General features: G+C 38.6%; 1 protein-coding gene across 3 annotated transcripts in view; it reads right to left on the bottom strand.

Moving 5' to 3' along the window:
* Positions 1 to 23,536, bottom strand: part of LOC128689058 (protein OS-9) — a 162,888-nt gene that overhangs the window by 78,834 nt on the left and 60,518 nt on the right. For all 3 annotated transcript variants that reach the window (XM_070087110.1, XM_070087108.1, XM_070087109.1), the window contains one exon: positions 3,742 to 3,855. In XM_070087110.1, coding sequence (XP_069943211.1) covers positions 3,742 to 3,855 — 114 coding nt within the window. The remainder of the gene's footprint in view (positions 1 to 3,741; positions 3,856 to 23,536) is intronic.

The following is a 23,536-nucleotide window of genomic DNA, read 5'->3' on the forward strand; positions in this document are numbered from 1 at the left end:
CCTATAATTTTTGCATTCTCTTTTGTACCCTTTGCCTTAATACAAAGGACCTATGCATGCTCTCTGACAATCCCTAGGAACATTGCCCTCTTCCATACATTTATTCAATAACAGCACCAACCACTCCAAAAATATATCCCCACCTGCTTTTAACATTTCTTTATGCAATCAATCCCAGCTGTCTTACCCCCTTTCATTCTACCCACTGACTCACGAACTTTCCCCACACTCACAATTGACTAATCCTCACTCCTACAAGATATTATTCCTCCTTAACCTACACATGAAATCACAGCTTCCCTATCTTCATCAGCACTTAACAATTCCTCAAAATATTCTCTCCATCTTCCCGATACCTCTAACTCTATTATTATTATTATTATTAATTATTTTTTAACACATCGGCCATTTCCCATCAAAGGAGGGTGACCCAAAAAGAAAGAAAACCCCAAAAAGAAAGAAAAATATTTTCATCATCATTCAACACTTTCACCATCACTCATACATAATCACTGCCTTTGAAGAATTATTATTATTATTATTATTATTATTATATTCGTTCCACAGATATTTCAACACAAACTAACCTTTTTTTTTTTTCCCTTCATTTATTCTTTGGTCAGTAGAATATGCTAGAGGAATAATAAGTGATCAAAAAAGGTGAGAATGAAGCTAGAAAGTGCGACTTACCACTCCTTATGCAATATAAAAATGAAGAGATGATGCAACAGATGCCACACACGTCTGTCAGGTTCACTCGCAAGAAATCACTGAGTATGGGGCTTGTGTACCAGTTATCAGTATATAATATATGCTCCTTACCAAGATATGGTTCCATCATTGTTCAAACCACATCACCACAGATACCCAATAACTTCCTGGTATCTCTCAATGTATTACTGCCAGTGTACACAATGATATCCAAAAGAGACCACTTTTGCAATCACACAGTACAAATAACTTTATACCAAAGCGTTTCCTCTTGCTTGGTATGTATTGCTTGAGAGTCTTCCTTTGAATAAAATCAAAGACTCGTCAATAACAAGCTTCCTGAAGGGATAAAAATACATGCAACACTTTTGTTTTAGGCACATAAACACATTTCTGATCTTATATAACCTGTCGCTTCTGTCAGGTCTTGTTTAGTCTGAAAAGTGTAACATACGTAACAGTATCAAGAAACGTGACTCACGAAATCGTAATGACACGATTGCAAACAAACCATACCACGAGCGGGGATAGAACCCGCGATCAGAGTCTCAAAACTCAAAACCACAAATGCAAGTCACAGTGGTGCCTATGCTTACCTATCTATGGTGTAGAAATATACCTAGTTGGACGAATCTTATTGTGGCTAGCTGGTCCAGTGACGTGACGTGACAGCTAACGTGACGGTCTGGAGTTTTGAGACTCTGATCGCGGGTTCTATCCCCGCCCGTGGTATGGTTTATCAAGAAACGATTCACACCTATGATGTCACTAAAACCTGGGGTTGAAATCAGGTGTTCTGTTGACCAGTATGTGTTGACAGTGTGCTTATACACATATGGCATAAGCATTATTGTGGCAAAAAGCAGGTAAATCTCTGCCACAGTTGTGTCTTTCCACTGGTGTAGCCGTGATCTTGGTGAGAGAACTGTATTTGCCATGGTGTACTCATAGTATGTGTTGGTTTCCCTGACAATCATGTCCATTAGGGGTTCATCAAAGAATAACTGAAAGCATTCCAGTTCAGTAGCATTATTCCCAAGTGTACACAATGGCCGTGTTCCACTTTGTGTTTCATCAAAGTCATGGGGACTGGGAACAAACTCGTCACCTTCCTGCCACTCCGAGATGCGGTCTGCTGGTGGGTTCTGGATATTGAAACGTGGTTGTGAAGGTTGTGGTTGTACAGGTTGTGGGAGTGTGGGGTTGGGTGAGGCTGGTTGTGCAGAGTCAGCAGCGTGGGTAATAGCGTGGCCCGCTGCCGGTGCCACATGACTCACCACCACATCACTATCACCACCTGCTGTCTCACTCACATCATTCATACCCATCGTAACAATATCGTCATCTTCACTATCAGGTCGTGGTGTAGGGCCACGGGATGTGCTCCGAGATTTACTCCTTCCCCTTGGAACAGCATATGAAACACTACCAGACCGCATGCTACGTCGTATATACTGCCACTTCACTGGGGAATATTCACTCTCACTGTCACAACTAGAACTGCTTTCAATAACTTTGAAATCACTATCACTTTCACTGCTCACATCTGAGTCTTGTACACAGGCAAATAGTTTCCTCTTTCGTCCTGGTACAGGTGAACATGAACGTGAACATAAACAAGCTGGCCCAGCACCAGAGGTGGAAGGTCGTGGGTCATCTGGGTTTTCATCACTAATTATGTTATCCTGGTCATTTTTTTCAGTCACACCTGCTTGAAAACCATGGAATTAACTTTCACTGACATTTTCATTGCTGTTAGAGCTATCAGTTGGGAACAAAAGACCTCCAATCTGCCGAGGAGTGAGGAACTTCTTACTGCAAGGCATGGTGAAAATGGACTACCAAGATGGCATTCCCACAATGCACCATTGAGTCCCAAATTTTTTTCACAGGGTGCACACCCACCTCTCAGACCCATTCTCTCTCATGTAAGCCTACCAGCTTTCTCCCGCTTGATTTGAAGCCACTAGAATTTACGCGTATAAATACGTCAGAAACAGTGGCGCGTAAGACGTATATATACAACGTAAACAGTCAAAGGGTTAATGAAGTGTCAGTTTGTACAATTAAAAAGAATGAGGTAAATATACAAGTTTGTGATGAATAACTGACTGACTGACTTGACGTACTTATTTGACTGACTTACTGACAGACTTAACAGATTTACTTAACTGACTTATTGGCTTACTTGACTGCCTTACTGACTTGACTCGCTTACTGGCTGACTTTACTGACTGATTTACTGACTTGACTTTACGGACTGACTTTAAGTTAGTTTTTCACTGAAGAAGACCCTGACAAATCTAGAAGCTGTGCTCTGAAATGGTGTCTAGAGCAGCTGACACTTTACCGTCAGGGTAAAATAGCCTAAAAATTCATTACAGAATTTATGCACACCATCGACTTCAGTGCCAGAACCTCTACCATCCACCTCAACCCAGTAGAGCCACAACATAACTCTCCATTCTCTTCACAATCATCCAGAAACACCAGCACCCACAATTTAAGGTATGAGATGTTATTTCTGTTGCATCTGTAGTCTTAAGCAGCAAAAACAACATACTACATCATGACAATGAACAACAATTCATATTCACTTTTGTTTTTTTTTAAGATCTGGAGGTCTAAAACAAAGTTATTTGGCTTTTTTGGGGCTCCCAGAAATGTAACCCTATTTTTTCCACAAGTTCTTCAGTTGATCTAACGTGGATTTATCTAACACAGCATTTTCAGGAACGTAACTACCATGTAATATAACGGTCTACTGTACTCAGCCTACTATCCCTAATAGCCTTTACCATCTCTAGTGCTCATCATTAACCCTTCATTGTCAGGACTCCCGAAATTAAAAGTGCTGACAATGTCGGGAATCCCCTGACATCTTTTTTTTTTTTTTTGTTCCCTCCTTGCCCCACCCTCTACAAGCAAAGTATCCACAGCTGTACCACAATAGAAATAATTCATTCTCTCTTAGTAAACTGCTTCTGCTCTGTGCATTTCAATAAGTTTCACTGCTGGGACTTGACTTACTGTAGACAACTTGTCTTCAGCCTCATCTAGAGCATCCATCAGAGATGAAAGTGCTGACCCTAATCTTTGCTCCTCCTCCTCAAGATCTTCTTCATCCATATCAAGAAGAACATCCTATAAAAGGGAAATAAGGTATGACATCAATTGTGTTTATCCAGTTTAAAACATGATAATACATTTTGGTATTTTAAGTAATTTGTGTATAAAATGACTAAGATATTAGAGACATGATGAAAGATATAAAAATCTGAATTACAGTTAACTTCATCCAGGACAGAACACTTCCAAGCACCAAACAAAAGTAAAGAAAAGTATAGATGACCCTTGAACAATGTGGAGGGTTAGAGGTGCTGACCCCTTGCGGTCAAAAATCTGTGTATATAACTTTTGACTCCTCAAAAACTAATAGCCTACTGTTGACCAGTCATCAATTGTTTATGTACCATAAACAACTGACGACTTGGAGAGCATATAAATCTGTAGGGGAAGGAAGGAGAGGTAGGGGTCATTCTCAAAAAGGTTGGAGAGAGGGGGTAACGGAAGTTTTGTGGGTGAGGGGCTTGGACTTCTAGCAAGCATGCGCGAGTGTGTTAGATAGGAATGAATGGAGACTAATCGTGTCTGGGACCTGACAAGCTGTTCGGTGTAAGCAGGGTAATATTTTGTGAAGGGATTCAGGGAAACTGGTTAGCCAGACTAGAGTCCTGGAAATGGGAAGTACAATGCCTGCATTTTAAAGTAGGGGTTTGGGATATTGGCAGTTTGGAGGGACATCTAAGCTGTCATATCTGAGTGCCTCTGCAAAAACAGTTATTATGAATGAGTGATGGTGAAAGTGTTGAATGATTATCAAAGTTTTTTTCTTTCTTTTCGGGTCACCCTGCCTCGGTGGGTAATGGCACAAGTGTTAAAAAAAAATAATTGTGTGTTATATGTATTATACAGTGGAACCTCTGGTCACGAACACTTCCAAACACAAATAAATCAGTTCACGACCAAAAAATTCACCAAATTTTTGCATCTGGTCATGAACATGTAATCAAGTGCTGAACAAACACAGCCATGCCAATTTTCACATTCCGCGCCATTTTTTCGCACGCACCAATTTCCCCCACTTCCTGTTGTTTGTGTACGCATCGCCTTGTAGTTGGTCTCGGTCAGACGTGTGTTCATTCGCTGTGAAGTCCTCGTGTTGTATTTCGTGTGTTTTTTAATTCATTTTGCAATTAACCATGACCTCTTAGCAAGTGAAGAGTGGTAATGTGGGTAAAAAGAAGAGTTTGAAGAAATTTGAAATACAAGTGAAGAAGGAAATTACTAAAAAGTATGAGCATGTTACCAACCTTGCTGCGGAGTTCAAGAAGCCAAAGTCTACGATCTCAACTATTCTGAAGCAGACCGGGGCTATTAAAGCAGCTAATGTTGCTAAAGGAGTTACGATGTTAACCAACCAGAGGCCTCATGTGCTGGAAGAGGTGGAGAAACTGTTGCTAGTGTGGCTGAATGAGAAGCAACTTACAGGTGATAGCATAAGCAAGGCGATCATATGCGAGAAAGCCAGGAAGATACACAGTGATTTGCGGCAGAATTACCCTTCTACGAGTGCAGAAAGTGATGAATTTAAAGCCAGTAGAGGATGGTTTGAAAAGTTTCATAAGAGAATTCGCATTCATAGTGTGGTAAAGCATGGAGAGGCTGCTAGCTCTGACGCTGCTGCTGCAAAAGATTTTGCTAAATTCGTGAAGGCCGAAGGGTCTAGAATAAACTCATGCAATGTTACTTTTCTCTGTTGTTCAGTGTTATTCAAGGTATTTACATTTATTTTACTATTACACTTTGCATTCTATGGTATAATTAACTATTTTTGTGCTTAAAAATCTTAAAAAAAAAAAAAAAGAAAAACAACATTTACATACAGTTCATAGGGGTCTGGAACTGATTAATTGTATTTACATACAATCCAATGGGAAAATTAGGTTTGGGTCATGACCAAATTGGGTCGCGACCAGAGTTTTGGAACGAATTATGGTCATGACCAGAGATTCCACTGTATACTGTATTCTTACAAGAAAGTAAGCTAGAGAAAAGAAAATATTAAATAAATCATAAGGAAGAGAAAATACATTTACAATACTGTACTGCGTATTGACCTTTGTGGGTTTAGCAAACATATACAGTGGATCCTCGACCAACGATATTAATCTGTTCCAGAGAGCTTGTCCTTAGCTGAATTCATCATTAGCCAAATAAATTTTCCCCATAAGAAATAACGGAAATACAATCAATCCGTTCCAGACAGCCAAAAGTATGAAAAGAAATTTTTTTTTTTCACATGAAATATACATTTTCCTACACACAAAAAGAAGGATACATGCACAATAAATACTGTACTAAATGAAGAATAAATAACACTTACCTTTATTGAAGATGTAGTGATGAGATGGGAGGAGAGGAGATGGAAGTGTATTATTGTTTGGAATTGGAATCCCCTTCCATAAGAACTTCAGGTACCAATTCCTTTTCTGGGGTTACTTCCCTTCGTTTTTTAATGCCACTGGAAACAACTTGAGAGTCACTGGACCTCTGTCGCAACAAAAATCTGTCCATAGAGCTCTGTACCTCGCGTTCCCTTAAGATTTTCCTAAAATGGGCCACAACATTGTTATTGTAAAAGTCACCAGCATGGCTTGCAATAGCTGTGTCAGGGTGATTTTCATCCATAAAGGTTTGCATGTCAACCCACTTTGCACAAATTTCCTTAATTGTTGAAGAAGGCAATTTACTCCACCTCTCTCTCCCCTCCTCTGAAGCATTTTCTCAGTTGTGGTCTCTTGCTGTGGCAGATGCTCTTGCAGCTCATCAGTGGTTAGTTCTTCATCGTGGTCCTCCACCAACTCCTCCACATCCTCCCCACTAACCTCCAATCCCAAGTACTTCCCCAATGCCACAATAGATTCCACAACTGGCATAGGCTCCTGAGGGTTATCCCTAAACCCTTCAAAATCCCTCTCTTGTACACATTGTGGCCACAATTTCCTCCAAGCAGAGTTCAAAGTCCTGTTAGTCACTCCCTTCCAAGCCTTACCTATAAGATTTAAGCAATTGAGGATACTAAAGTGATCTCTCCAAAAGTCTCTTAGGGTCAACTGAGTGTCTGAGGTCACCTCAAAGCACTTTTGAAACATTGCTTTGGTGTACAGTTTTTTGAAATTTGAAATGACCTGCTGGTCCATGGGCTGGAGGAGAGGAGTGGTATTAGGAGGCAAGAATTTGACTTTGAAAAAACTCAAGTCCCCCGCAATTTACTCTGGCAAGTCTGAAGGATGAGCAGGAGCATTGTCTAATACCAGGAGGCACTTGAGGTCCAATTCGTTTTCCAGGAGATAATTTTTCACAGTGGGGCTAAACACATGATAAAACCAATCATAGAAAATGGCACTAGTGACCCATGCCTTACTGTTTGCCCTCCACATCACACACAAATTAGCCTTGATGACATTGTTTTTCTTGAAAACACTGGGAGTTTCAGAGTGATACACGGGTAAAGGCTTCACTTTGCAATCCCCAATAGCGTTACTACAAAACATTAGAGTTACCCTGTCTTTCATAGGTTTGTGTCCTGACAGTGCTTTTTCCTCCTGTGTAATGTAGGTCCTGTTTGGCATTTTCTTCCAAAACAGGCCTGTTTTGTCACAATTAAGCCCTTGTTGGGGGTTTTAATTTTTCAGTGTATGTACTCCTTGAATTCCTGCACATATTTTTCAGCCGCTTCTGTGTCCGAACTGGCAGCCTCTCCATGCCTTACCACACTGTGTATGCTGCTACGATTCTTATATCTCTCAAACCAACCTTTGCTGGCCTTAAATACAAAAGCATCACCACTAGTTGCAGGTATTTTTTTAATTAAATCGTCATGCAACTGCCTTGCCTTTTCACACATGACTGATTGAGAGATACTATCTCCTGATATTTGTTTTTCATTTATCCACAACAACAACAACAGTCTCTCAACATCTTCGAGTATTTGCAATCTCTGTTTTGAAAACATACTTGCACCTTTCGCAACAACAGCTTCCTTGATTGCCTTTCTGTTGGTCAAGATAGTAGCGATGGTTGATTGGGGTTTGGTATACAACCTGGTTAGCTCGGAGGCACATACTCCACTTTCATACTTGGTAATTATTGCAATTCTCACCCTTTTTACCACAGGGTTGGCACTAGAAGCTTTCTGTGGGCCCATGGTGGCTTATTTAGCAGTTACAAGCACTAAAAACACTGGAATAACACAAAACGTACCGAATGTATGCGTGGAACCGACCGCACTGGCTTGTAAACAATGGCACACTAACTGAAGGTAGGGCAGCTGAGGTGCGCTCAGGCCAGACGGACACGTGTACGCATTCAGGACGAATGTTGTTAGTCGAGTTTTTCATCATGGGTTGGGCCAAAATTTTTACGCTCAAACGCATCGTCAGGCGATTTTATCATTAGACGATGCCATCATTGGTCAAAGGTCCACTGTATAACGTAGATAAGAGTAAGGTGATGAGGGCATCAATCGATTTAGGTAAAGAAAAATTGGATATCACTTCGGAGGGAGGGAATACGTAAGAAGTGAATGTGTTCAGATATTTGGGAGTAGACTTGTCAGCAGATGGATTTATGAAGGACAAGGTAAACTGCAGAATTGATGAAGGAAAAAGGGTGGGTGGTGCACTGAGGTATCTGAGGAGACAAAGAACATTAATGATGGAGACAAATAAGGTAATGTATGAGAGTACATACAGTGATACCAACACTCTTATATGGGTATGAACCATGGGTTGTAAATGCTGCAGCAAAGAGGAGGCTGGGGGCAGTGGAGATGTCATGTCTAAGGGCAATGTGTGGAAAAATATTATGCAAAGAATTCGTAGTGTGAAAATTATGAGGTGTGGAGTTGCTAAAAGCATTATTCAGAGGGACAAAGAGGGGTTGTTGATGTGGTTTTGTCACCTAGAAATGATGAAGCAAAATAGGATGACTGAGGGTGCATAAATCTGTAGTAGAGGAGAGGAGGGGTAGTGGTCATCCTAGGAAAGGATGGAGGGAGTGTGTAAAAGAGGTTTTTTGTGCAAGAAGCTTCAATGTACATCAGGCATGTGTAAATGTGTTAGATTGGAATGAATGGAGATGAATGGTTTTTGCGACCTGATGAGCTGTTGGAGGGTAAGCAGGATAATATTTTGTGAAGGGATTTAGGGAAACCAGTTAGGTGGACTTGAGTCCTGGAGGTGGGAAGTACAATGCCTGCACTTTAAAGGAAGGGTTTGGGACATTTGCTGTTTGGAGTGACATCTGAACTCTCATATTCAAGTCTCTCTCCAAAAACAGTGATTATGCGTGAATGATGGTGAAAGTGTTTCTTTCTTTCTTTCTTATTTGGGGTCACCCTGCCTCGGTGGGAGACAGCAAACATTAAAAAAAAAATTATATTATTATTTTCTTTCTTTTCAACACGTTAGCTGTCTCCCACTGAGGCAGGGTGACCCAAAAAAGAAAGAAAAACCCAAAAAAGAAAGAAAAAACTTTCATAGTCATTCAACACTTTCACCATCACTCATACATAATCATTGTCTTTGTAGAGTCACTCATATACGACAGTTTAGATGTCCCTCCAAACTGCCATTATCCCAAAATCTTCCTTTAAAGTGCAGGCATTGTACTTCCCATATTCAGGACTCAAGTCTGGCTAACCGGTGTGTTTCCATTTCTCTTGACTGTAAATGGAACATGTACCATCTATAATAATACAGTGGACCCCCGCTTAACGATCCCCTCCAAATGCGACTAATTATGTAAGTGTATTTATGTAAGTGCTTTTGTACATGTATGTTTGGGGGTCTGAAATGGACTAATCTACTTCACAATATTCCTTATGGGAAAAAATTCGGTCAGTACTGGCACCTGAACATACTACTGGAATGAAAAAAGTTCGTTAACCGGGGGTCCACTGTAATTAAAATACAGTAGGGCCCCGCTTTACGGCGTTTCGCTTTACAGCATTCCACTTATACGGTCATTTCAAATTATGATCTAAACTCTCTATACGGCTCCCCCCACCTGACTTTCTAATACGGTCACCGTGCCCCACCCGTTTTGTTTATATTTTCCATGAGCTCCATAATCACCATGTCTCTCCACTGTGTCTGGAAACTCCAAAATTTCAAACGTTTTTAAAAGTTATTTCATATTTTATATATACTCTGATAATTATACTTATGTAGACCTGTACCTAAATAAACTTACACACTGTGCTGGCATGCAGGTACACATTAAAATCAGTAAGAGTATCTTATGTCTCGTGATGTCATATTAGTAATGATGATAATACTCAATAATAATCATTGAGTCTCATTAAATGTCGTATATTACGTTAATATACACATTTTCATTAATCAATGTACGATATTTTTTCAAAATTATATAATAAACACGATACATAACATATAAAGACGATAAATACACGCCACAGTAGAATAAATAAACATAAATATGAGATGTGGGAGCCAGACAACTTAGTAATGGCAAGAATACGTTTTCTCTAGTCCAACATAAGAGAAAACGCTTTACTGGGAGTAACTGTAGAAAATTATTCCTTTCGTATGCCTTCACTCAGAGCGTCATTTCTTCTAAAAAATGGTGTTACATGAGAATGGGAGTGTTCCTCTTTATTTATTCTACCGTATCAACGTAGAGACAACTTGTAGACACTAACTTGTACACAAACCAGACGTGTACACTTTGTTTGTTTACATAACTCACTTTCGCCTGGTTTGTTTACATAACTCCACGAGTGTCCTCTCTCAAGTACTCATACTCTTTCTCTCTCTCTCTCTCTCTCATTTATTTGTTTCATCTCACTTACTCACCTCTGACCCTAAATTACAACTACAAATATTTTAAAGTAAGTAATGAGTGAACTGTACATGCATTTTATTGCTCTGGGATGCTTAAATGTTATAGAGTATTATGTGTGGATGGGGTGGCCTTGCATGGTAGCCAGGCTGACTACCATACATACCACACTTGATTTCTTACAATAAGTACTACTTGTCTCACCCTAGATTAAGACTACAAATATTTTAAGGTAAGTAATGAGTGTACTTATTGTATTTTACTTTTTTATTGTTTTTTAATGCCTAGTTCTACCGCTAACCCCAATGGAAATCAGTCACAGTCTGACTTTTTTGGATTATCCTAGGTACTTTACACATATGCTGCTATGTATGATAATCTATGTAATTGCATTTGTGTATATCTGAATAAACTTACTATCTAAATGTATGTTAGTGTAAACTTGTTAACTAATATTTGTATGCATTTGTAAGTGGAAAAAAGGTGTGTTCCACTTTACGGCGGTAGCCTGGAACCTAACCTGCCATATAAGTGGGGCCCTACTGAATACATATTTTTTTTCATCAAACTGGCCATATCCCATCAAGGCTGGGTGATCTAAAAAGAAAAGCATAAGTTTCTCTTTTTAACTTTAGTAATGCACACAGGAGAAAGGGTTACTAACCATTTGCTCCTGTCATGTTAGTCACCTTTTACGACAGGCATGGCTTACAAAGGAAGAATTCTGTTTCACTTTCCCATGGAGAATTAATATATTATTATTATTATTATATTACAGTGGACCCCCGGATTAAGTCATCATCTGAATAAGTAATATTCGGAATAAGAAACGCTTTTTCGTCAAAATGTTGGCTCAGTGATAGTCACTGAACTCAGAATCAGTCATTCGTCCAGAACGTGTCCGAGTGGCCCGGACACTCCATGTACAGCCAGTGTGCCACTGTTTACCAGCCAGCGAGTACGATCCCATGCCTTCATACAATACATTTTGTATTATTCCATTCTTTTTAGTGCTTGTAACTGCTAAACAAGCCACCATGGGCCCAAAGAAAGCTTCTAGTGCCAGCCCTTTGGTAAAGAGGGTGAGAAACACTATAGAATTCAAGAAAGGGATCATTGCAAAATATGAAAGTGGAGTGCGTGTCGCCAAGCTGGCCAGGTTCTATAACAAACCCCATACAACCATCGCTTCCATCGTGGAAGAGAAAAAGGAAATCAAGGAAGCTGTTGTTGTGAAAGGTGCAAATATGCTTACAATACAGATTGCAAATACTGGAAGATGTGGAGACTTTTTTGTTGGTGTGGATCAATGAGAAACAATTATCAGGAGATGGTGTTATGCAGTCAATAATATGTGAAAAGGCAAGGCAGCTGCATGATGATCTCAATGCCTGGAACTAGTGCTGATATTGGTGAATTTAAGGCCAGCAAAGGCTGGTTTGAGAGATTTAAGAATTGTAGTGGCATACACAGTGTGACAAGGCATGATGAAGTTGCCAGTTCTGACAATAAAGCGGCTGAAAAATATGTTCAGAAATTGAAGGGGTACGTAGAGGCTGAAAAATTCAAACCCCAACAAGTGTTCAACTGTGATGAAAAAGGCCTCTTTTGGAAGAAAATGCCAAAGAGGACCTACATTAATCAGGAGGAAAAGGCACTGCCAGGACACAAGCCTAGGAAAGACAGGCTAGCTCTCACATTTTATAGTAATGCTAGTAGGGATTTCAAAGTGAAGCCTTTACTGGTGTATCACTCTGAAAATCCCAGTGTTCAAGAAAAACAGTGTCATCAAGAGTAAATTGTGTGTGATGTGGAAGGCAAACAGTAAGGCATGGGATCACGAGGGACATTTTCCTAGATTGGTTCCATGACGTGTTTGGCCCTCAAGTTTGGAACTCAAGTGCCTCCTGGTAATGGACAATGCTCCTGCTTATCCTCCAGACTTGGAAGAGCAAATGGTGGAGGAGTTTCGTTTCATCAAAGTGAAGTTCTTGCTCCCTAATACCACTCCTCTTTTCCAGCCCATGGACCAGCAGGTCATTTCAAATTTCATAAAACTGTACACCAAAGCAGTGTTTCAAAAGTGCTTTGAAGTGACCTCCGACACTGAATTGACCATAAGAGAGTTCTGGAAAGATCACTTCAGTATCCTCAGTTACATAAACCTTATAGGTAAGGCTTGGGAGGGAGTGACTTGCAGGACTCTGAACTCTGCTTGGAAAAAACTGTGGCCACAATGTGTACAAGAGAGGGATTTTGAAGGGTTTGGGGCTGACTCTGAGGAGCCTATGCCAGTTGTGGAATCTACTGTGGTATTGGGGAATTCCATGGGGTTGGGTGTGAGTTTGGAGGATGCGGAAGAGTTGGTGGAGGACCACGATGAAGAACCACTACAGAGCTGCAAAACCTTCATCTGCAGCAGCAACAGACCACAGCTCAGGAAATTGCTTCAGAGGAGGAGGAAGAGAAATGGAGGAAGGTGCCTTTTTTGAAGATTAAGGACATTTGTACAATGTGGACAAGAGTGCAAACCATTTATAGATGAACATCACCTTTGCAAAGCTGTTACAGGCCGTGTTGGCAACATGTACAATGAGTGTTGTGTCCCATTTTAGGGAAGTTTTAAATAAATGCCAGAAACAGACCTCTCTGGAACACTTTTTTGAGCGACAGGGGTCCAGAAACTCTTAAGCTGGTCCTAGTGGCATTAAAAAACAAAGAAGGGAAGTAACCCCACAAAAGGACTTGGTACCTGAAGTCTTTATGGAAGGGGGATTCCCCTTCCAAACAATAGTACACTTCCATCCTCTTCCCTCCTCCTGTCACATCACTCATAAGTAAGTCTTCCATAAAGGTGTCATTTTAGTAATGTTTTATTCTGCATGTCTCATTGCTTTCTGTGTAGGGAAATGTGTGTTTCATGTAAAAAAATTTTTTTTTTTTTAATACTTTTGGGTGTCGGGAACAGAGTAATTGGTTTTCCATTATTTCTTATGGGGAAAATTAATTCGGAATTCGTCAGATTCGGGTTTAGTCACTCTCTCTGGAACAGATTAACCCCTTGACTGTCGCAACCCCAAATCCTGAGGTGTCTCCTGGTGTCGCGCAAGAAAAAAAAAAAAAAAAAAAAAAAAAAAAAAAAAAAAAAAAAAAAAAAAAAAAAAAAAAAAATGCTTATAAAATTACAGAGAATCTTTTCCTGATTGTAATGACACCAAAAGAATGAAATTTGACCAAACTCATAGCTATTTCTTTAGAACTCCATTTTTTCTATCGAGTGAGTACAAGAAACTCCCCATTTACCAATTTCAACTACCCAATAACGTTGTCAGAATTTTGCAATTTGGCCAATTTCAAGAAAATTAAAAAATATGACAATTTCAAAATAGGGTCCAGAATGAACAATGCAGATATTCATGGTTCTAAAATAACATTTTCTTTGTTCATCAGTAATGTCTGCAGGCCCCTCTGATATTACTCTTGCTTTCTATTTTGAATTTTTATTCAAACAAAAAATAGAATATTTACTGTTATGCAGACTACTGCAATATTGTAATAATTGTATAAATAATGTCAACCCACTTATGACTGCATATTAGAATGGCTACTTTGGACATTTATTGGAAAATGGCATCGTTTGTTTACTTTTGAACATCGGCAAAAATCAAATATTTCCCCTAATTTCAGCGCCATTTCAAGGTTTTTTCATAGTAAAACCAATCAAAATCACTTCTACTTCTATAATATGTTTTCCATTCTATCAAATGAAACCAAGAAAACAAGAATACAGCCATAAATACTATACGAAAATAGACCACAAAGTCAGCATTTTAATTAAAAAAGAAACAGTACGAGTTTTTTTTTCTTATTATGCACTGCGTGCTCCATTCTATCAAATGAAACCAAGAAAACGAGAATACAGCCATAAATACTATACGAAAATAGACCACAAAGTCAGCATTTTAATTAAAAAAAAAACAGTACGAGTTTTTTTTTTCTTATTATGCACTGCGTGCTCCAGGATTTTTTTTATATGGTGCACACTGACAACACAGACCCATTCTCTCACATCTGGGCCTACCAGCTTTCTCTTGCTTGATTTGAAGCCGCTAGAATTTATGAGTATATATACTTCAAACACGGTGGCTCATAAGGCATATATATACGACTGAAACAGTCAAAGGGTTAATTACGAAAACCGGGGAACCACTGATAACATAACACATAATAATATGTGTATAATAATAATGTACTATAATAATTATGTAGGTAGTAGGTTGGTAAACAGCAACCGCCCAGGGAGGTACTACCGTCCTGCCAAGTGAGTGTAAAACGAAAGCCTGTAATTATTTTACATGATGGTAGGATTGCTGGTATCTTTTTTCTGTCTCATAAACATGCAAGATTTCAGGTACGTCTTGCTACTTCTTCTTACACTTAGGTCACACTACACATACATGTACAAGCATATATACACACCCCCCTCTGGGTTTTCTTCTATTTTCTTTCTAGCTCTTGTTCCTGTTGATTTCCTTTTATCTCCATGGGGAAGTGGAACAGAATTCTTCCTCAGTAAGCCACACGTATTGTAAGAGGTGACTAAAATGCCGGCAGCAAGGGGCTAGTAACCCCTTCTCCTGTATATATTACTAAATATAAAAAGAGAATATTTAGTGAAGGGATTCAGGGAAACCGGTTATTTTCATATAGTCGGACTTGAGTCCTGGAAATGGGAAGTACAATGCCTGCACTTTAAAGGAGGGGTTTGGGATATTGGCAGTTTGGAGGGGTATGTTGTGTATCTTTATACGTATATGCTTCTAAACTGTTGTATTCTGAGCACCTCTGCAAAAGCAGTGATAATGTGTGAGTGTGGTGAAAGTGTTGAATGATGATGAAAGTATTTTCTTTTTGGGGATTTTCTTTCTTTTTTGGGTCACCCTGCCTCGGTGGGAGACGGCCGACTTGAAGAAGAAGGGGAGAGAGAGAGAGAAGGGGAGAGAGAGAGAGAGAAGGGGAGAGAGAGAGAGAGAAGGGGAGAGAGAGAGAGAGAAGGGGAGAGAGAGAGAGAAGGGGAGAGAGAGAGAGAGAAGGGGAGAGAGAGAGAGAGAAGGGGAGAGAGAGAGAGAGAGAAGGGGAGAGAGAGAGAGAGAGAAGGGGAGAGAGAGAGAGAGAAGGAGAGAGAGAGAGAGAGAGAGAGAGAGAGAGAGAGGAGAGAGAGAGAGAGAGGAGAGAGAGAGAGAGAGAGAGAGAGAGAGAGAGAGAGAGAGAGAGCGAGACAGAGAGAGAGAGAGAGAGAGAGAGAGAGAGAGAGAGAGAGAGAGAGAGAGAGAGAGAGAGAGAGAGACACTTTCGTTTTTCCTTTTGGGCCACCCTGCCTTGGTGGGATACGGCTGTTGTATTGAAAGAAAGAATAATAATTATAATAATAGACGGTTTTGAAAGGCCGTCACTAGATGGCAGTGAATACCACTACAATGCAGGAGCGGCTGCTATGGCCGCCTCCACCTGTCACATAATGACATATTTTATTCATTCTAGAGTATATGTCAGGTTTCTATGTTATTTATATTGTTTATTATGTCATATTAGATGAATTTTGATAGATAAATAAGCCATAGAGTTGATACTGAAATATGTATTTTGTCGTGCCTGAAATTCCAATGGAACAAATTAATCCAATTCAATTAATTTAAATGAGGAAAATTGACTAAAAAAACAAGCAAATCGGGATGCAAGAAAGGTCATGGAATGGATTAAACTCATAAATAGAGGTTCCACTGTACAATTCATTCGTTCCAGACCCCCAAAAATATTAACAAAAAAGTACATTTTTTAAAGATTGACTATAGTTTTACAGAAAACAATGAGAAATGAATATAAAGCACAAATTTTAATGATAAATGAACATTACATACCTTTATTGAAGACTCTTGTTGGTGTATTGAAGAAGGTGAGGAGGGGAGAGGGAGCTTGGAATCTCCCTCCATAAGAACTTCAGGTATCAAAACCCTCTCTAGGGTTACTTCCCTTCTTTGTCATTTACTGCCACAGTACAGTCATTACTTTTGTTTTTTCAACAAACTGGCCGTATCCCACCAAGGCAGGGTGGCCCAAAAAGAAAAACTAAAGTTTCTCTTTTTAAATTTAGTAATTTATACAAGAGAAGGGGTTACTAGCCCCTTGCCCTTGGCATTTCAGTCACACCTTACAACATGCATGGCTTACAGAGGAAGAATTCTGTTCCACTTCCCCATGGAGATAAGAGGAAATATGAACAAGAACTAGAAAGAAAATAGCAGAAAACCCAGAGGGGTGTGTATATATATGCTTGTACATGTAGTGTGACTTAAGTGTAAGTAGAAGTAGCAAGACGTACCTGAAATCTTGCATGTTTACGAGACAGAAAAAAGAACACCAGCAATCCTACCATCATATAAAACAATTACAGGCTTTCGTTTTACACTCACTTGGCAGGACGGTAGTACCTCCCTGGGCGGTTGCTGTTTACCAACCTACTACCTAGAACATTCATTACTTACCTTAAAATATTTGTAGTCTTATTGTAGGGCAAGAGGTGAGTAGTATTTATTTGTAGGAAGTCAGTGTAGGCAGCAGCAGATGTAGGTACAGTACACGTATGTAGCCCCCCCTGGGGTACAGTACACAACCATATTATTACGCTACACAGCCATATTATTACCATCTTCACCGTGTTTAATAGTTTCTAACAACTACCTTTAGATGCCATCATAAACAAAGGGAGAAGTAATGAATAATTCATGCCGAGAATAGTAAACAAACGTGTATGACGGGCGGTGACTGAGCCAGATGCCAGATGCCAGATTCACAGTTTTCTCTAATGCTGAATCAGAGAAAACGTAATGTGTCCTCCAGAGTGATTTTGAAGGGTTTGAGGCTGACCCTGACCCTGCCAACCCTCTGCCTGTTGTGGAACGTATTGTGGCATTGGGCAAGTCCACGGGGTTGGAGGCGAGACACGAGGATGTGGAAGAGTTGGTGGAGGACCACAGGGAAGAGCTAACCACTGACGAACTGCAAGAGCCTTCAGCTGGAACAGCATCAGACCACAGCTGAGAAATTTGCTTCAGAGGAGAAAGAAGAGGGAGTGAAGTGCCTTCTTCAGTGATTAAGGACATGTGGGTAAAGTGGAATGAGTTGCAAACTTTTGTTGAAAACTGTCACACTGACCAAGGTGAAACAAGCCATATCTGCAACATGTTCAGTGACAAAACCTTGTCTCACTTCAGGGAAATCTTAGACATGCCAGAAACAGAGCACTCTTTAGAGTTATTTTGTGTGACGGGGGTCCAGTGACTCAAGTTGGTCCTAGTGGCATTAACCCCTTGACTGTCGCAACCCCAAATCATGAGGTGTCTCCTGGTGTAGCAAAATTTCTGGGGAAAAAAAAAAAAAAAAAAAAAAATCTTATGAAATGACAGAGAATCTTTTCCCGATTGCAACAACGCCAAAAGAATGAAATCTGATGGAAAACTGACAGAATTACGTTCTAGCGAAGTTAGCGACCTTGGCTATATTTACGAATTGGTGATTTCGCCCACTTTGAGCCTTATTTTTGACTAATTCCATTGTTCCAGTCAACCAAACTCATAGCTATTTCTTTAGAAATCCATTTGTTCTATCGATTGAGTACAGGAAACTGCCCATTTACAGATTTCAACTACCCAATAACATGGTCAGAAATTTGCAATTTGGCCAATTTCAAGAAAATTAAAAAAAATATTACAATTTCAAAATAGGGTCCAGAATGACAATGCAGACATTCCTGGCTCTAAAATAACATTTTTCTTTGTTCATCAGTCATGTCTCCAGGCCCCTCTGATATTATTCTTGCTTCCTATTTTGAATTTTTATTCAAACAAAAAATAGAATATTTACTGTTATGCAGACTACTGCAATATTGTAATAATTGCATAAATAATGTCAACCCACTCATGACTGCATATTAGAATGGCTACTTGGACATTTATTGGAAAATGGCATCGTTAGTTTACTTTTGAACATCGGCAAAAATCAAACATTTCCCCTATTTTGAGCTCCATTTCAAGGTTCTTTTCATAGTAAAACCAATCAAAATCACCTCTATTTCTATAACATGTTTTCCATTCTATCAAATGAGACCAAGAAAACGAGAATACAGTCATAAATACTATACAAAAATAGACCACAGTCAGCATTTTAATTAAAAAAAAAAAAAAAAAACGGTCAGAGGTGTTTTTTTCTCATTATGAACTGCGTGCTGCAGGAATTTTTTTTATATGGTGCACACTGACCACACAGACCCATTCTCTCACATCTGGGATTACCAGCTTTCTCCTGCTTGATTTGAAGCCGCTAGAATTATTGAGTATATATACGTCTGAAACACTGGCTCCTAAGACGTATATATACAGCCGAAACAGTCAAAGGGTTGAAAGACAAAGAAGGGAAGTAACCCCAGATAAGGACTTGTTACTTAAAGTCTTTATGGAAGGGGATAACCTTTCCAAACAATAAGTCCTCCCTCTCTCCTCCTCCCTATCTTCCAGATGCCAGCAAGACTCTTCAATATGGTATGTAAATGTGATTTTAAATGTTTATGTATTGTATTACTCATTTAACCCTTAAACTGTCCAAACGTAGATCAACGTTTGCACCACTAGCACTTCGAACGTAGATCTACTTTTTTTTACATTTGAAAGCATGTGAAATAAAATGTAGATCTACATTCAGAGTGCTAGCAGTGGAAATGCAGATCTACATTTGGACAGTTTAAGGGTTAAGTACTATGTTTATATTTTAAGTACTATATGCATGTTAAACTGTAGTTATTCTTTAAAAAATGTATTTTTTTAAAGAATATTTTTGTGGGTCTGGAAAAAATGGCGTTCTGCTTTCTGGCAGTAGCCTGGAACCTAACCTGCAGTATAAATGGGACCCTACTGTACAGTACACACATTCCAGCCTCTCCTCACTTAATGACGGAGTTTCATTCCTAATACCACGTCGGTAAACAAATTTGTCGCTAAATGAGGAGCATACTAAAACAGTAGTGGGTTTGTGTCGACCATCTTCGACATACAGTATATTTAATGTCACCTTTGCACTATTTATAACATTCTAGGTAAATTTTTAAATGTTTATACAGTAGTTTACTGTATACAGTCTCTCCTCACTTACCGATATACTGTACTCATTTACCGACAACTCGGAGTTTCAACGGGCTCTCTGACGAGTTATTACATACTGTACGAGAACTTGGGTGATGAATGGGCAGTGCAGCATCTCAGCATCAAGAATCTTAATCTCCTTCCTACAGCTACTTAGTACACTTGCTTTCACAGTCTCCAAGACTACATATTTGAATAAATTTCCTGTTGGTTTTTCTCTTGGAAGAGGAAAAACAAGAGGAAAGTGGAAGAAGTACAAAAGAAGTTCATTGTAAAGGGGTTAGTGATGGATTTCAGCATCAAGCTATCTCCAAGAATACATATTTCAACAATAAATTTGTACTTTATTGTGCATCCCATAGTAGAAGATAGAGTTAGAAGTGCAGCAGCACTTGGAAGAGGAAAAACAAGAGGAAACTGGAAGAAGTACAAAAGAAGTTCACAGTAAAGGGGTTAGCTGATGTGTTCATATTTGTTTTTACATTCTCGGTGTATTGTGGCAGCTTAATTAAGAAATTATTAAAATCTGTGAACAAGGTATGCCGATAATAATAATAATAATAATAATAATAATAATAATAATAATAATAATAATAATAATAAATAATAATAACCACTCTGGAGTGCTTTAAATGTCAGCTACCAAACCTATACGAAATACTTATGACATTTAAAGCACTCCAGATCGATTATTTATCATTATTCTTATCATAAATTACTATTATTATAAATTACAGTGGTAACCCGAGTTTCGAACTTTCTTCATTCCAGAAGGATGTTCGAGTGCCGTTACTGAACGAATTTGTTCCCATAAGGAATAATGTAAATTAGATTAGTCCGTTTCAGACACCCCAAAAATACACTTACAAAAGCACTTACAGTAATACAATTACATAACTGGTCGAATTGGGAGCAGCTCAAAACTCAGGATACCACTGTATTATAAATTATTATAAATAATAATAATAATAATAATAATAATAATAATAATAATAATAATAATAATAATAATAATAGCTATTTTTGCATTTTTTCTTATGACAAGAGTGGTCTAGAAGTGTCTCCCCTGATGTAAATACCATTTTCTTTTGTCACAGACCAGAGGTACAGACAAGAAAATGTATCTATGTTATGATCTTATCCAAGAGCAGCAGCCTCCACATCTACCCCTTTAACATATGGCATATACAGTGGACCCTCGCCTAACGATATTAATTGGTACCCGAGAACGAATATCGTTAGGCGAGTTTTTTAGCGCTAGCCGAGGCAAAATGTTAGCGTTAAAATGTACCGTTAGGCGAATTTAACGTTATGCGATGCGTTCGTTAGGTGAGGGTCCACTGTATTATTCATTTCGGCATCTTTATTACAGTTCTAGGGTATTTATCATGTTTCTGATATCAATTTGAAATTAATGTAACAGACAGTTGACTTTCATTACTAATATTGGCATAATTACACAACATTTTATTAGCGCCACAGCTAACATCCGATGCCCATGACGACTTACCAGATACCGAATGCTACTGCTCGCCTCTCCCTCTCATTTAGCTCCTCCCACTTCATAACATATTAGATGGTGAATTTAATGTATTAGACAGAAGAATTATATATAAAAAAAAAAAAAAAAAAAAAATCAGAAAAAATTCTGAGAATTCACTGCATGCTCGAATGTATATTACTTGCTGCTACACAAAAAATAATTTTTGTAAAATGGCTACAATTCTTTGTAGAAACATGGTACAAAGATGATACTTATACTAAAATGTTGCCAGATTCTTAAGCTATTTTTCTGTACACTTAACTCGTATGTGTATTTAACTTTTTTATTTTCTATATTATATAGTGGAACCTCGGCTTATGAACGCCCCGCCATGCAAACTTTTCAGGATACGAACCGTCGTTTGGTCAATTTTTTGCTTTTGGATATGAAAAAAATTTCAGGATGCGTACTTTTCCCTCAAGGAAGGTTCCTTAACCCCTTCAGGGTCCAAAGGCCAAATTTCGAAGTGTGCACCAGGGTCCAAGAATTGAAAAAAAAAAAAAATATTTGTTTTTTCTTCTTATGAAATGGTAGAGAACCTTTTTCTAAAGATAAAAAAACAAAAAGTATGAAATTTGATGGAAAACTGATGAAATTATGTTCTCACGAATTTTGATTTGTCAGCAATAGTACATACTTACATATCGGGATTTTCCCGACTTTGACTCCCATTTTAGGCCAATTACATTATTCCAGTCAACCAAATTCTTGGCTATTTCACTAGCATTACTTTTATTCTATCAACTGAGCACAAGAACTCACCAAGTCACCTATTTCAACTACAAAATAAAGTGATCAGAAATTGATAATTTGGCGAATTTAATGCAAAGTTCAAAATATCCCAGTTTCAAAATAGGGTCTGGAATAAACAATGCAGGCATTCCTGGCACGAAACTAACATTTCCTCTGTTCATTACTTACATTTTCAGGTTTTACAAATGAATTCCATTTTGATTTTTTATTCACAAAACGAATTTTTATTCAAATAAAAAATTAGAAGATTTACTGTTATGCAAAATAGTATAAATAATATCACCACACTTGTGAACATATATCAGACCCACCAGCTGGTGTGTATTAGACATGTGAGGTCATTTGTTTACTCCTGAACATCGGCAAAAATTTAACATTTCCGCTACTTTGAGGTCAGTTTCAAGCCATTTTCAGTACTAAAACCAATCAAAATCATCTCTATTTCTGTAATATATCTTTCATTCTATCAAATGAGACCAAGAAATTGCAAATACAACTATAAAAAACATACAAAAACACTGCAAAGTCAATGTTTTAATAAAAAATTACAGTCTCAGTTTTTTTTCTCTCATTGCGCAGTGTGCTGCAGGATTTATTTTATGTGGTACACATACCACAGATGTATTCTCTCATATCTAGGCCCAAATTTACTGCTCACAGCTTATCAGAGTGAGCTGAGCTCATGGTGTAGATGTACGGTTTGGACCCTCAACTCAAAGCCATAGAACTATGGCATGGACCCTCAAATTGTTAAATAAATCAATAATTTATTTATTTATTTGCAAAGGCTACAATGTGTTGACATATCATAATATGATTGGAGCAAAGAAAGCCAATATCGTGCCGAGGCATTTCGGACATACTTAGCCTAATACTTAAAGACTACAATAGACCGTCATTTAGCGCGAGTTTATTTGGCACGATTCGGGTATAGTACGATTAAAGAATTGCGGCACAATTTTATGTAACATGTCATAAAATTAATTTAACACGGTTCAGTTTGTGGGAAGGAAAAAAAAATTCCCTTTTCCTCAAGCGGCAGCCTTGTTGTGGATTGGCGGGGGAGACCTGCCATCCCAGCATTTGTACTTCATATGCGTCGTCTTTCTTCTCTGCTACAAGCTAGCTGTGTTTGTGAATTGTGTTTTGATCTTTCAACCCTTTCAGGGTCGGCAGGCCCTCTTCTAAACTTGTTCTCAGGGTCGGGAAAAAAAAAAAAATTAGGAAACGATAGAGAATCTTTTCCCCGTTCATAATGACACCAAAAATATAAAATTTGATGGAAAACTTATGGAATTATGCTCTCACGAAGTTAGCGGTCTCAACAATGTTTACGCACCGGCGATTTCGCCCACTTTGAGCCCTATTTTCACCCAATTCCAATGTACCAGTCGACAAAAAATCATACCTA

Source organism: Cherax quadricarinatus, chromosome 21 (assembly GCF_038502225.1).
Source record: "Cherax quadricarinatus isolate ZL_2023a chromosome 21, ASM3850222v1, whole genome shotgun sequence".
In the NCBI taxonomy this organism is placed as follows: domain Eukaryota; kingdom Metazoa; phylum Arthropoda; class Malacostraca; order Decapoda; family Parastacidae; genus Cherax; species Cherax quadricarinatus.